Below are 13,235 nucleotides of genomic sequence, written 5' to 3'. Positions count from 1 at the left end.
CAAAGATGAGTTTGTTGATAATGGAAATTTTCTGGCTCATGGATAATTTGAAAGATTGTGGTATACTTTTTTGGGGGTGTGTGTGTGTGTGTGTGTGTGTGTGTGTGTGTGTGTGTGTGTATGAGAGAGAGAGACAGAGAGAATCTGTAGCTATATTTATTTTTCTCTTTAGTAGCCTAGGACCAAAACATTTTGAAATCACTCAGCTTTATGTTTATTTTGTTTTTAAATATACATCTAATCCAAATATAATAAACTTTAGGGGATATAATTTTAATTCACTTGAGTCCCATTATATGGTATTGCTAAAAGATGAATAGGCCACTGATTAAGACTTGGGGTGGAGTGGGGGTCTTTGTTTTGAACACTTTTGTGGCAGTGGGGTACTGTACCAGAGTTTTATTTGTATTTAAAATTTAGCCTATTGAAACACAGAAACAAATTGTAACTTTCTCTGTCTTCAAATTAGACTTTTAAATTCCTTGATATTCTAGATCACCAGTGGTGACAGGTTACTTCTTTAACTGTCCAACATAGTACCAAATAATATACAATAGCATTACACTGAGGCTTCCAATATACTCCCTATAAACTCTAAACTAGGCTTTCTAGACATCAAAGAATAGGATTTAGGAACTTCAGAAAGGTAAGAAACCACTGGAAGTAGGGCTTCTTAACTATTTTTTTTGTTTCAAGGTATCTATATGTCTTAATGGATAGTACCATTATGCCCTGCATATAGTTGTTGTTGTTGTTTTAATAAGGAAGCAAGAAAGGTGAATGTAACATGATTTCAGTGTTATTTATTCTGCATTGCACGTGATGATTTTTAGTATATGGAATCACAGAAATTGTGAGTTGGGAGGGACCTCAGTTTAACCCATACACAAAAGGAATCCCACTATCTCATACCCAACAAGTAGTTATCTAGTCTTAAAAGGCTGAAGATCAAAGAGAGGGAACCCTGCCCCTTATGTTGGCAACACATTCCTCTTTTGGACAATTCAGATTGTTAGCAAGTTTTTCCTGACATCAGGCCTAAATTTACCTGTTTACTACTTCCATTCATGGCTCCTATTTTTGTTTACAGAGTCCAAGTGGAATAAATCTAGTCTCCCTTCCCCATGACAGCACTCTAGATATTTGAAGATGACTATTATATCCCCCTCAGGAGTCTTCCTCAAGCTAAATATGCCTAGTTCCTTCAAAAAGAGGATGTTTACTCTTTACAAATAAGAGCAAAGGTTGAAGTCTATGATTGCCTTGCATGGCCAGTTAGCTCCCTTTTTCCATGACCACTCACCACATATTCTGACCTTTTAAGGAAGATCTGGGTTTGAATACTCCTTCAGATAGTTATTATATGTGTGACCCTGGGCAAGTCACTTAACCTCTCTGACACTCAGTTTCCTTTTCTGCAAAATGGTAATTCCAGCAGCAACCAAATAAGGTTGTCGTAAGGATCAAATCAGAATATATGTAAAGTGCTTTGCAAACCTTAAAGTGTCGTTATAAACAGGACTAGGAGAAAGCTTTTCAGTTTGTCTAAGAACCTGACTTTTCTTTGCGTGTAGCTTTGTACCATGGTCAGTGAATCATAGCACAAGATTCCAGCCATGAATGACTTTTAAAAGATCCAAACAAAAACAGCCAGACTCTGAAGCTTCTGTCTTTTTAGTTAGCCATCTGTATGGATTTGGCTTGGTGGATGCAGAAGGTATTGTAGTTGAAGCTAAGAAATGGAAAGCTGTACCCTCTCAGCATATGTGCGTTGCAGCATCAGACAAGAGACCCAGGTGAGTTTTTGCTTTGGCTTTGTGTGACTTTTCATGTGAGTACTTGTCATCCTATATTTCAGGCTGTTTTAAAGACTGCATGTGTATGTGTGCATGCACATGTATGCTTGCACACATCCATGCCCATATGTGTACCTTAGGAACACTGTGGCATTCTTGCTTTCTTTTCAGGATTGGTTTGATAACAAAGCAGGTGCTACAGGACTTGGGGAAGAAGATCCCTCTTAGTTCATTATGTGTTACACCTAAACACTCCAAGATAAAAACACCATTAATCTCTCAATTCTGACCTAACTTCTGAGAGGCTTTCTCATAAAAACAGGCACACAGAGTCAAACCACTGGTCCATCCAATTCAGTTTCTTATCTCTGTGATGTTTTATGTCAGGGAATGATCATTGCCTTCCATGTTAGCAAGTTTAAAAGTCAGAGAGATGTTCCCAAATAATTCTACCTTTCTAATAACTCATTATTTTTCCTCTTAGTCATTTCTAGAGTTAGTGGCTCCATATAGTGATGACCCAAAGTATTGTACTTCTGTTAATGGCCTAGAACACCTTCTTTCACATTTCTAGTTCTAATATTCGCTACAATCCAACAAATTGTTATTGAGTGCCTATTACATACAAAGCACCATGCTAAGTGCTGAGGACATAAAGATTTTTAAATGACATATAGGAAATAAAGTGGTGAACTGGAAGGCAGGAAGATTTCGGTTCAAGTCCTGCTTCAGATACTTACTGGCTGGGTGATTTTGGGCAAGTCACAACCTTTCTCTGCCTCTTTTCCCTCATCTGTCAATCAGTAAACATGTGCGCAGTGCCTACAATGTGCCAAGCACTGGGGATACAAGGAAAGACAGTTCCTGTTGTCCATCAGCTCACAGTCTACTGGGTGATTGGATTCCTTGAAATGTAAGGTCCCTTTCAACTCTGTATTTATAATCCTTTCATTCTACTGGAGGCACCATAACTTTGACATAGATATTCCAAGATTTAGTGAACAAGTTCATACTCAACCCTTAGGAACACCCTTGAGGTACCACACCCATATTGAGAATGTTTATCAGACATTACTGCTCTGGACTGATCAAAACTCAAACTGCATTTGCTTTTTATTTCAGTTTTTTAGAAATTAGATATATTAATTCATTGTGAAATTTTAAATGAGATTTCCAGTTTATAAAGTGAATCAGACAGAAGATCCTAAATATATTAGTAGAGAAAAGTAGATTGTACTCCTTATAAATTCTGTATTTGCAATTATCCTAGTTTAGGAGAGAAAGAGTATCCTTATAGAAAGAGTGTCCCTATAGTTCTCATTCACTGAAAAAAATTTGCTATAAATATTATTATTGGATATGTGCTTGAGAATGAAATGATATATCTATAAAAAGTGGTTGTTGTTGTTTTAATTTGCGAACTAAGGCAGAATATCATGTGTCAAAACACATCTTTCTGAAATAGCTCCATTTCTTCTAATAAAGACCCTACCCTGCTGCCAAAGAAATTTGAGAAAATATTTGGAGCTAACATGAAGGGAGGTGTTTTGTTTTGTTTTTTCTTTTTAGAGGTTGTATTTTCATAGTCCTGCTAACTTCATAGATTGTCACCTGGGTATGCTCTCTAACATACCTCACAGACAGGCATGCAAACATTCAAATAGCAGTCTTAAACTCTGAAAGACCATTTAGTGTAGAGCCTATGACTGTCTCATTCAGAAGTAGACTTCATAAAATAAAAGGGTAAGGTTTTTCATGTTTATTTATTTTAAGAGATGCTTTGAGTAAAGTGAGAGTCTTACCCATAAGAACAGGCATACAGAGTCAAACTAACGGTCCATCCAATTCAGTTTCTTATCTCTATGATGTTTTATATCAGAGAATAATGATTGCCTCCTATGTCATTAAGTTTAAAAGTCAGAGAAATATTTCCAAGTAACTCTAACTTTTTAATAACTCATTTTCTGAGGTTGTGATGACTTTTAAGAATATCTAGGACAGAAAGATGCAAACATTGTTGGATGTAGGATAGGAGTTGTCCCTGCAATTTTGATTCAATTTGTTGACCAAATGTTTGGCCTCTTGCACAGTGTTGGTGTCTCCAAGTTAAAACAGATCTGTTTGTATGCTTTCCCTTTCAGGGAAACTTCTGAATAAAGCATTTTTACCACTGCCAAAAATATATTTTTGTAAGGGAGAGTGGGTGCCTAGGTAGGGGAATGATTGTTTTTATTTTATTTTTTCAATAAAAGCGCAAAGTCTAGACAGTGCAAGTTGAGGGGAACAGCTATAACATACAATGTAGCATTGTTCTTTTGCTTTGAGGAAAGCAGAAATTCAACCAGTTTCATCAGGAGATGAATCAGACTCCTATTAAATAAGCATAAAGATTTATTTTTCATTTAAAGCATCCAGAACTATTCAGAATGCCCAACAAAATTACCACTCCCTGCTTTATACTTACTTTCTTCATCAACCCACCCAATCCCACCTCAACCATCTCTAAGGAAATGAAAATCAGATACAGTTTGACATGTCACTTTGCAGTAATAAGAGGTATGTGAATAGTGGAAATATTTCTTTTTTTTTTTTTAACCTTCTGCCCTTTGACACAGCCTCAGCTGATTCAAGTACAGAGTGATATTCTTCCTGCAAATGATAGTTTGACTGGGCATCATCAGACTTGAGAATAAGCTTGGGACAAGAGTTCAAGCCCTTAGGTAAAGTTAAGGACCATTTGTTTTGCCTAAGCCTTTAGAAAACTGTTTCATATGGCCTTTAAAGTCTTTTGGTGGCTCAAAGACTGTTAGTTTTACTAATTTAAAAGAAAAAAGAAGGGGGAGGGAAAGAGCAGCCTTTAGAATTGGGACAGTTCTCGTGGCTAGCTACAACTTTGCTTTACTCCTTTTATCTTCATGTCTTCTGGGTATGGTATCTCCCTGCCTGCATCGATCTAGTTCTTGAGCTTTCCTCCACCTCTGCCTTTTTCAGCATCTATCCCTCTCATCCTGGAATCAGTTTTTGAGCAGTTCCTAGGATCTTCTGTCTACCCCAAACCAGGTCAAAGCCTCCTCCTTCAATGGTGAGTAGCAGAAAGAGAGAGAGTAAGAGAGAGAAATAGAGTCTTTTCCCATGGATTCCTCTTCCATATACATGTGTGCTTGTGTGCCTCTGCTTGCATAGAAGGAGAATGCTCTTCTGGGATGGGAAAAATGGTTGGATAGCTCTGCACATAGAAGTGAACTTTAGAAAATAGACTCTGGAAGTGAGTTAGGATATTCTTGACTCTCCTGGTAGTATTCTGAATTTGAAGGATAAATGGATACATTATTAAGCAGTATTTTGACGTTTTAAGGTCCCTCTATATTCTCATGAGTGATGGTTAATAGTGGAAGAAGTTACAATAAGATGTATCTGGTTCAATCTTTCCATTTAGCCCAATCATTCAGCCTGATCTTTTTGAGATAAGGCCATTGTTAAAAGAGATGGATCATCACATTTAGTGTTGGATCTAAAGTTGAAGGTTTCTTCCCTTACGTGTTGACTCAGTGTTCTCTGCCAATGCTCAGGAAATGGCATTGCTGCTTTTATTGGCCTGAATTATATAAGCCCACTTGGGTTGGGATTGTGTTGAAATAGACAAGATTAATCACCATTCAAAAAAATGGCATTTAATTTATTTAGTAAAAGATGGCATACCCTGTGTCAAAGAGAAGACTCTTTGCTACCTAAGTTAAAAGGTCATCCAGAAAAGACCCCAACCTATAAATATGATAGTATTGGTAGAAGAATTTATACTTCTAGATGAGGCATCCTAGAACTTAAGGAGTAGTTCCAGGTGGATAATTAGAGGTAAAGTCATTTTACCTTTCCAATTCTGACTTTCCTCTTATTAAACAATCATAATATCCTCTTACAGCATAAAGTTTCAAATGTAAGTGAGCTGAATGAAAGCAAGGGACAGTATATTGAAAAAAAAATGAAAAACAGTGTGTTGTCCATTATTTTCTTTGAGCTTACTAACAGGACTTTATATTGTAAAGGCATATATATTACAAATAATATGTTTATAAGAGATTCTTCTTTTCAATACTTTGTTGTATAGATGATTTCATTAGTGTAGATACTTCCCATTGTATTTGTTAAAACTGAAGACCAAGAAAATCTGGTTACTGTGTCAGCGAAAAACAATCAGTAAATTTCTCATAAAATTATAGGTCTAGATTTTAAAAAAAAAAAAGTCATGTATCAGGATTCTGTTTACACATGTTGTGAAGGAAAATCATTTGTTAGAGTTGCATGGTGTGATTGAAGATGTCAGCAGACAAAGTGTTGGCTAAGCCTATATTCCTGCTGTGAAATTCAAATATAATTATAAAAACTAATCAATTTTCATTTGCTCATGGAGTTCTAATGGCCTTAATCTAGACTGAGTATCTCACTTTGACAAGAGAAGTATAAAGCATCACCCCATTTAGTAAATTTATAAGTTCTTCCCTGCTACAGACCATGTATATGTCTACATTCCATGGGAATGGAGCTAAAATTGTGTTTATTTTGTTTTTAAAATAGGTTTTCTCCAAGGTGAAAAAAAAATTTTAATTACTGCAATGTTTTGGGAGAAAAAGGAACCTGGTTTTTAAATATCTTATGTATCCCTTGAAATTCTTCCCTAATAATTCAGAATTCTATGAAAAATGCTAAAATTTCCCTTAATTCGTCTCTGAAGTAACATAGTTTTAGATCTTTCTTAAGATGAATATTAAGACACACCTATTAAGGCCAATTGAAAAAGACCCAGAGGAAAGTCTGCAGTATATAGGGTTACAGGGATGGGTTACGGTCTCAAAGATGGAAGTTATTAGTGATCTGTTGAATTATCAAACATTAGACAAGCTTAAAGACAGTAAGACCTGACATACACATTTTGTTAGTTTAAACTGGTTTGAAAAATTACAATGCATACTGGGTTGATAGCTCAACATTAGTCTGTGCTTATCTAAATGAAAAAATGTGTAATCTACAAGTAACAGTTGATTATTCATGCTAATGGTGGAGAGAGAAGGCACAGATTCAATTTAATTAAAATGAAAGGGTCAGACTAGATGACCTAATTAGGGTCCCTTATGATGTGGAATGCCTACTATTCATTCACTACATGATTATTTATTAAATATTTAGTATATTTAAAACACTGTACTAGACTATGGGGAATGGAAATATGAAGATATTTAAGCATGATCTCTACCCTTATAGATCTTATGATCTAGCTTGGAAGATATGACAAACACAAATAATGCAATGTTGTAAAATAAATAGACTGGAGAATAAAACATAAGAACTTAAGTGTGGGTGGGTTGGTAGGCGAGACTTACTCCAGAAGTCAGGGAGAACTTTCTGGAGATAATATATGAAGTGGATATTTTAGGATGGACAGAATATCAAAAGGCAAAAATGAATTGGAGGGGAAATCCAAATGTAGAAAATGGTATGCACAAAGGCTTTATATGCTTAGCACTGTTCTAGATGGCTTAGAAGATACATAAGAAATGAAACATATGATCCCTTTGCACAAGGAATGCCCCAGTCTCACTGAGGAGACAACCCCTACTTGCAATAAGCTTGTATTCTAATGGGATTGACAAGTACATGTTAAAATGTGTATTGAGTAAATACAAAGTCAATAAACAAAATGCATAAAAAGTAGTTACATACAAGGTAATTTGGGAGGGAGGGCACCAGCAATTGGGGGAGGGGAGACCAAGAAAACTTTCCTGTGCATACAAAGTAAAGCCAATGTGAACTGACTAGAAAGACGGACACTGAAAAGTGGGGTGATGAAGAAAGACCTCCTGTAGAAGGTGTCACTTGAGCAGAGCCTTGAAAAAAGCTGGGGTTCATCTCTGAAAAAATCAGTGGTCATATCTGTGGAGATGATTCCCAGATCTAACTAGCCAGCCCCAGTCTCTCCTCACCCAAGGCATACACCTTCATTGCCAACTGCCTCTTGGACATCTTGAGCTGGAGGTCCTATAAGTAGCTCAAACCCCAAATGACCAAAACAGAACTTATCATGTTCTTCCTTCCTCAACTTCTCCATTTTCCTGAACTTTCCTATTACTGTCAAGAGAACCATCATCTTCTCAGTCACCCAGACTTGCAACTCTGGTGTTGCCCTTAACTCTCTACTCTTATCCCATGTATCTAAACCTGCTGCCAAATTCTGCCCTTTTTGCCTTCACTACATTTCTTATACATGTCCCTTTCTCCACTCACACAGACTCCACCCTCGTTCAGGCCCTTATCACCTCTCTTCTGGGTTATTGTAATAGACACAGCTAGTAAGAAGCTAGATTTGAACTCAAGTCTTCCTGACTCCAAGTTTAGTGTCCTATCCACTGTGCCACCTAGCTGAATGAATGAATGAATGTTGTTACTCTATATCACAATTTTTCTAAAGCATAGTCAGATCATTCCTTTCCTTTCCCCCTATTCAACAAATTCTAGTGACCCCCTAATACCTTGAGGATCAAATATAAAATACTATTTGGCATTCAAAGCTTTTCATAACCTTATCCCTTCCTACTTTCCCAATCTTTTTACACATTATATGATTTACACACTATATGATTCAACTATACTGACCTACTTGGTTTTCCCTTGCAAATAAATTTTCCACCTCCTTGCTTTTGTACTGGCTGTCTCCCATACCTAGACTGCTCTTCCTCCTCACCTCCTCATTTTAGCTTCCCTATCTTTGTCCAAGATTTAGTAAAAATCCTACCTTTTGCAGAAGGCCTTTCCTAGTCCCCTCAGCTTTTAGAAGCTTCCCCTATGAAAATGATTTCCATCTGTTCTGAATATATCTGGTATATAGCTGCTTATTTACATGTTGTCTCCCCCATTAGACTGTGAGCTCTTTGAGGGCTGGGACTATTTTTACCTTTATTGGTATCCCCAGAACTCAACACAATGCCTAACACATAGTAAGCACTTAAATGCTTATTGATTAAGTGACTGACCAAATGTTGTAGATGAGGAACAAAAATTAGACCAGTTTGGTAGGAATGTCTAAAATATGGGAGGATGAATGATGTGAAATAAGTATGGAAAGATAAGTTAGAGTCAGATTATGATGGGCCTTAAATGCCACACGGGAAAGTTTGCGTTTCATCCTAGAGGCAAAAGAGAGCCAATGAAGTTTCTTGATTAGGGTGGAAGTTGGAGAAAAACCAGAAGAGAGTAGGGGGTCACAAAAGCCTAGGGAGGAAAAAATATCCAGGAGGAAGGAATAGTCAACCGTATCAAATGCTGCCGAGCTATGAAGAAGGCTGAGGATGGAGAAAATGATATCACATCTAACAGTCAAGATGTCATTGACTGCCAAGGACAGAGCAGTTTTAGTTGAAAGAAAGGATCAGAAAATTGAACTGTATTGAGAAGCGAATGAAATAAGTAGAAGTAGAGATAAGTGCAGACCACTTTTACTGGAAGGTTAGCTGTGAAAGTGAACTAAGATATGAATAATAGGTTGAAGGAATGGTAGAGTCAAGTGAAGGTTTTTTAAAGATCAGGCAGACCTAAGCTTGATTGTAAGCATCAGGGAAAGAGCCAGTAGATAGATTGTAGATTAGAGAGAGAAAGTGGATAATGGATGGTGGGAGGATACTGGAGAAGATGGAAGAGATTGAGTTTAAGGTTACAAGTATAGGGGTAGGTCTTGGCTAGGTGAACTGGAGCAAAGGATGATAATGTCAAGAGCATCTGAGATATAAAATAGGAGAGAAGGAAAAGAAAACGTTTTGTTCAACTAATTGTGTAGTATATGATAGAAAATGAATTAAGAATGAATTTTAAAATTACCATGAAGTAATATAACTTTATGATAGGCCTATTCAGCATAGTTGGGTGACTTCCTTATTCAGCATCACATAAGCAGGGTCAGAGAAAGTAGATGGTGGTGGTGGTAACCCAAAGATTGAGAGTCAACAAGGACCTCCAACAGGTAAAGGGAGACAATTTTTTTTTTCAAAATTAGGACAGTATATTGTTGAACTGGTTTATTGTAGCATCAAGATTGAGATAGGAAGAAAGTGAGTCTAAGAAGGAGTAATGACCAAAGATAGCACGGAGAGGTTGAATGACTCTTTCCCATGGTGAGGATAAGAAGAAATTTTGGAGAAATGAGGGACAGGAAACGGTAAGAAATTATGGTGAGATGAATTTTAGGCTTCATAGGAAGTGTAACTTATATGAGTGATGGTGAGATCTGGGGTTGGACCATCCCTGAGTGTGGCTAAGATGAAAATCATGGGATGAAAACATTAACAAACTGAGTTTTCAAGGATATAGTAACATGTATATTGAATTCTTCCAGAATAAGGGCAGGGACTGTGAAGGAGATGAAGACTGTAAAAGGAACATGATAAAAGTAGTGTTTTGGGAAAAATAAGATAACATTAGTGTCCAGGATAAATTGGAGAAGAGAGAGGAAGAAGGAAACCCAGTTAGGAAGCTATAGTTGTAATATAGGCATGACTTTAAGACCTAGACTAGATAAGGACAGGAATAGGTTCGAGAGGACTTGGGGATAAGGAAAGATAGAAAGATAGGAAGTTATGGTCAGATAAGGTCTTGACAGTGGAAACTGAGGGAGGGGAGTAAATTCCAGAGATACCTTACAGGACCTGGTGAAGTACAAAACAAATTTGACTTGGGTATATTATCAGAGACACCATATCCAGTCCTTCATCGAACTATAACACTCATTATCATTTCCATCATGTATGGAGGGGATCAACAAAGGGTAGGGAAAATAGCAATTCCCCTACAATATTAGTTGGAGTCTGAGGGGCTGGGTTTAAATCCACTCTGCTGCTTACCAACTTTGTGGCTATCTCTGGGCCACCATTTCACAGGATTTTAGAGCTAGAAGAGAACTTAGAAATCATCTAATGAAGTCTACTCAGTTTATAAATGAGAAAACTGTGACCCAGAAAGTAATTTGCCTAAGGTCACACAGTGTCTCTTAACTATCTACCCCTAACTCCCCTGGTCATAGATAGGGTCACCTGCTAAGTGGAGTAGTTGGACTAGGTGACCTAGAGATGCCCAAAGAGGGGAAGGGATCCTGAGGCTTCTGTGGCTCCCAGATGAAAATACATAATCCTTTCATTAGTGTTTGAATCCCTTTATTATCTAACTCCAGCTTATCTGATGTCACATTGACTTTTCCTAATGCGTAGTAGGTTCCAGCCCTGTATACAACACTCCATCTCTAGCCCCTTTTCTATATAGATGTGACATGAATGCTCTGCCAACTTTCTTCTGTCTCTCAGAATCTCTAGTTCCATTTAATGTTTACTTAGTGCTATGCTTCACCATGTTCTTTTATTTATTCTCTCTCTCTCTCTCTCTCTCTCTCTCTCTCTCTCTCTCTCTCTCTCTCTCTCTCTCTCTCTCTCTCCCTCTCGTTCTCTCACTTTCTCTCGCTCTGTCTCTCGCTCTCTCCCTCCCCTGCTCCGCTGTCTTTGTCTCTCTCTCTCTCTCTCTCTGTCTCTTTCTCTGTCTCTCTCTCCCCCTCCCCCACTCCCACCCCCCAATTATGAACACTTAGTGAAGATTTTTGAATCAACTAAACTAAATTAAATTGCTCTAAAATTCCCTCCAGCATTTAAGTCTTATGAGCCTATGATAGCTTATTTTTCACAGTAGTCCCTACCTTGTGAATATTGAGCAGAGCAGTGGGATATGTCTGGAGCCCCACTTTGGGGAGACAACTGCTCTTTGTTCCATAGTTCAAATGATCTGTTATCTTACACAACTGTTGTGGTATAGGGAAGTGCCTTTTCTTATGCTGACACAGAGTATTAATGAGTTACTAGTGGACAGGATTACATATTCACTCTAACCTACTCGCTCTTTGGCATTACCAGAGTGGGAGATATGTTCCTGGTGCCCCTGATTTAATTTAAACTTGGAATACATTTTCCAAGTTCCATGGGAAATGCATTACAAGTTCTAAGAACTGATTTTCAAACAAGATTTGCAATATAACCTGTTGTAAGTTAGGATTGCTTATATTGTAATTTATTTATGTGATTCATCCCACCTCCCCAACTAGAATATAAGCCTCTATAAAATGATGTTATTTTGTGCAATGCCTTTGCACAAAGGAGGACACAATAAATGTTGAATGATTAAATGAATGTACAAACATTCTCATACACTCAGATATCACACTACTTTTTATTTTCAGTCCTGATCCTAAGTTTGGATCTGATTAAACAGGCCTGAGATCATTGTGGAAAATCAACAAAGAAGAGAATCTATTTAAAGATAATCTAAAGTTAGCTGTAGTTTTAACCTAAAAAGCATTAGCCTCTGCCACCACCACCACCAACAACAAAAACAACAAAAGGGATCACTTTGTAGCATCAATGGAGCTTTGTGCATAGTACCTTGTAAGAGCTCAACAAATAAAAACCACAATAGGATGGTCTGTAAAGCACTGTAAAACACATCTTATCTCTTTATTCTGCTCATCTCAGGAAAAGGTAGGCACTCCCAACTGCAGGCTAAAAGAAAACTGACTAGATATAAATGCAAATACTGCATGTTACACTACCACATTGCTTAATTAATCTAGAGCAAACTGGCCTAGCAATTTAGATTAGTGGATAGATAGCCTCCTTACAAAACAAATGAACAAAAATACCTTTTTTTTAAAGACCAAGAATGGAATCAGTTTATTTCCAAAATAAAGGTCTGTTAATCAAAGAAAATTTCATTGAAGAAAATAAGCAATTTAAGAGAAATTTGTAGTTATGCAAATTCCTAAAACAATGTATTTGCTGTAGACACTAATTAAAATCTTAGAAGAGGTACTACTCCCATTTTTTAAAAGGTAGTTTTTCTCCTAGCCTCCAAATCTTAGAGAGTATCAATCCTTCAGTTGTCACTGTATGCTTTAAAAGATTATATTACATTGTCACATTTTTGGCACTACTTTCTCCTAATCTAATGTTAATAAAACCTTTCCAGATTAATCATAATCCTCTTTGATCGCTCACTTAATCTATTTTGGGTACTCCTTTATTGTATATCACTTGTACTGTCAAGTTGTAGTACAGTTGAAAAAAAAATAGAACTCAAATTATTTGAACCTTCAACCCAACTTTTCCTCCTCTGCACTCTGTTTTTATGAAGGAAATATAAATAATAAGACAACAAGATTGTATCGAGGATTTGGTAAGAGGAAAAAACAATAAAAATACCACAAAGGGCTCAGTACACACATTCAGCTCAGTCTCCTCTCTTTTACAGATACTGCAAACGTATCTATATTGTAACAGAGGGCTGGATTTAAGACTCTGAAAAATCATTCTAACTCTGACTCCAGTGCTAATTGGTTATGTAACCTTGGAGAAATCATTTAGC

At 37.0% G+C, this 13,235-nt stretch overlaps 1 protein-coding gene across 5 annotated transcripts in view; it reads left to right on the top strand.

Moving 5' to 3' along the window:
* PCSK6 (proprotein convertase subtilisin/kexin type 6) overlaps positions 1–13,235 on the top strand; it is a 248,155-nt gene that overhangs the window by 126,337 nt on the left and 108,583 nt on the right. For all 5 annotated transcript variants that reach the window (XM_020963650.2, XM_020963644.2, XM_078151174.1 and 2 more), the window contains exon 11: positions 1,679–1,796. In XM_020963650.2, coding sequence (XP_020819309.1) covers positions 1,679–1,796 — 118 coding nt within the window. The remainder of the gene's footprint in view (positions 1–1,678; positions 1,797–13,235) is intronic.

Source organism: Phascolarctos cinereus, unplaced genomic scaffold (genome assembly GCF_003287225.1).
Source record: "Phascolarctos cinereus isolate Bilbo 61053 unplaced genomic scaffold, phaCin_HiC Scaffold_3;HRSCAF=262, whole genome shotgun sequence".
Lineage (NCBI taxonomy): Eukaryota > Metazoa > Chordata > Mammalia > Diprotodontia > Phascolarctidae > Phascolarctos > Phascolarctos cinereus.
Note: the sequence above shows the minus strand (reverse complement) of the source record. Positions and strands in the feature narration are given on the sequence as shown.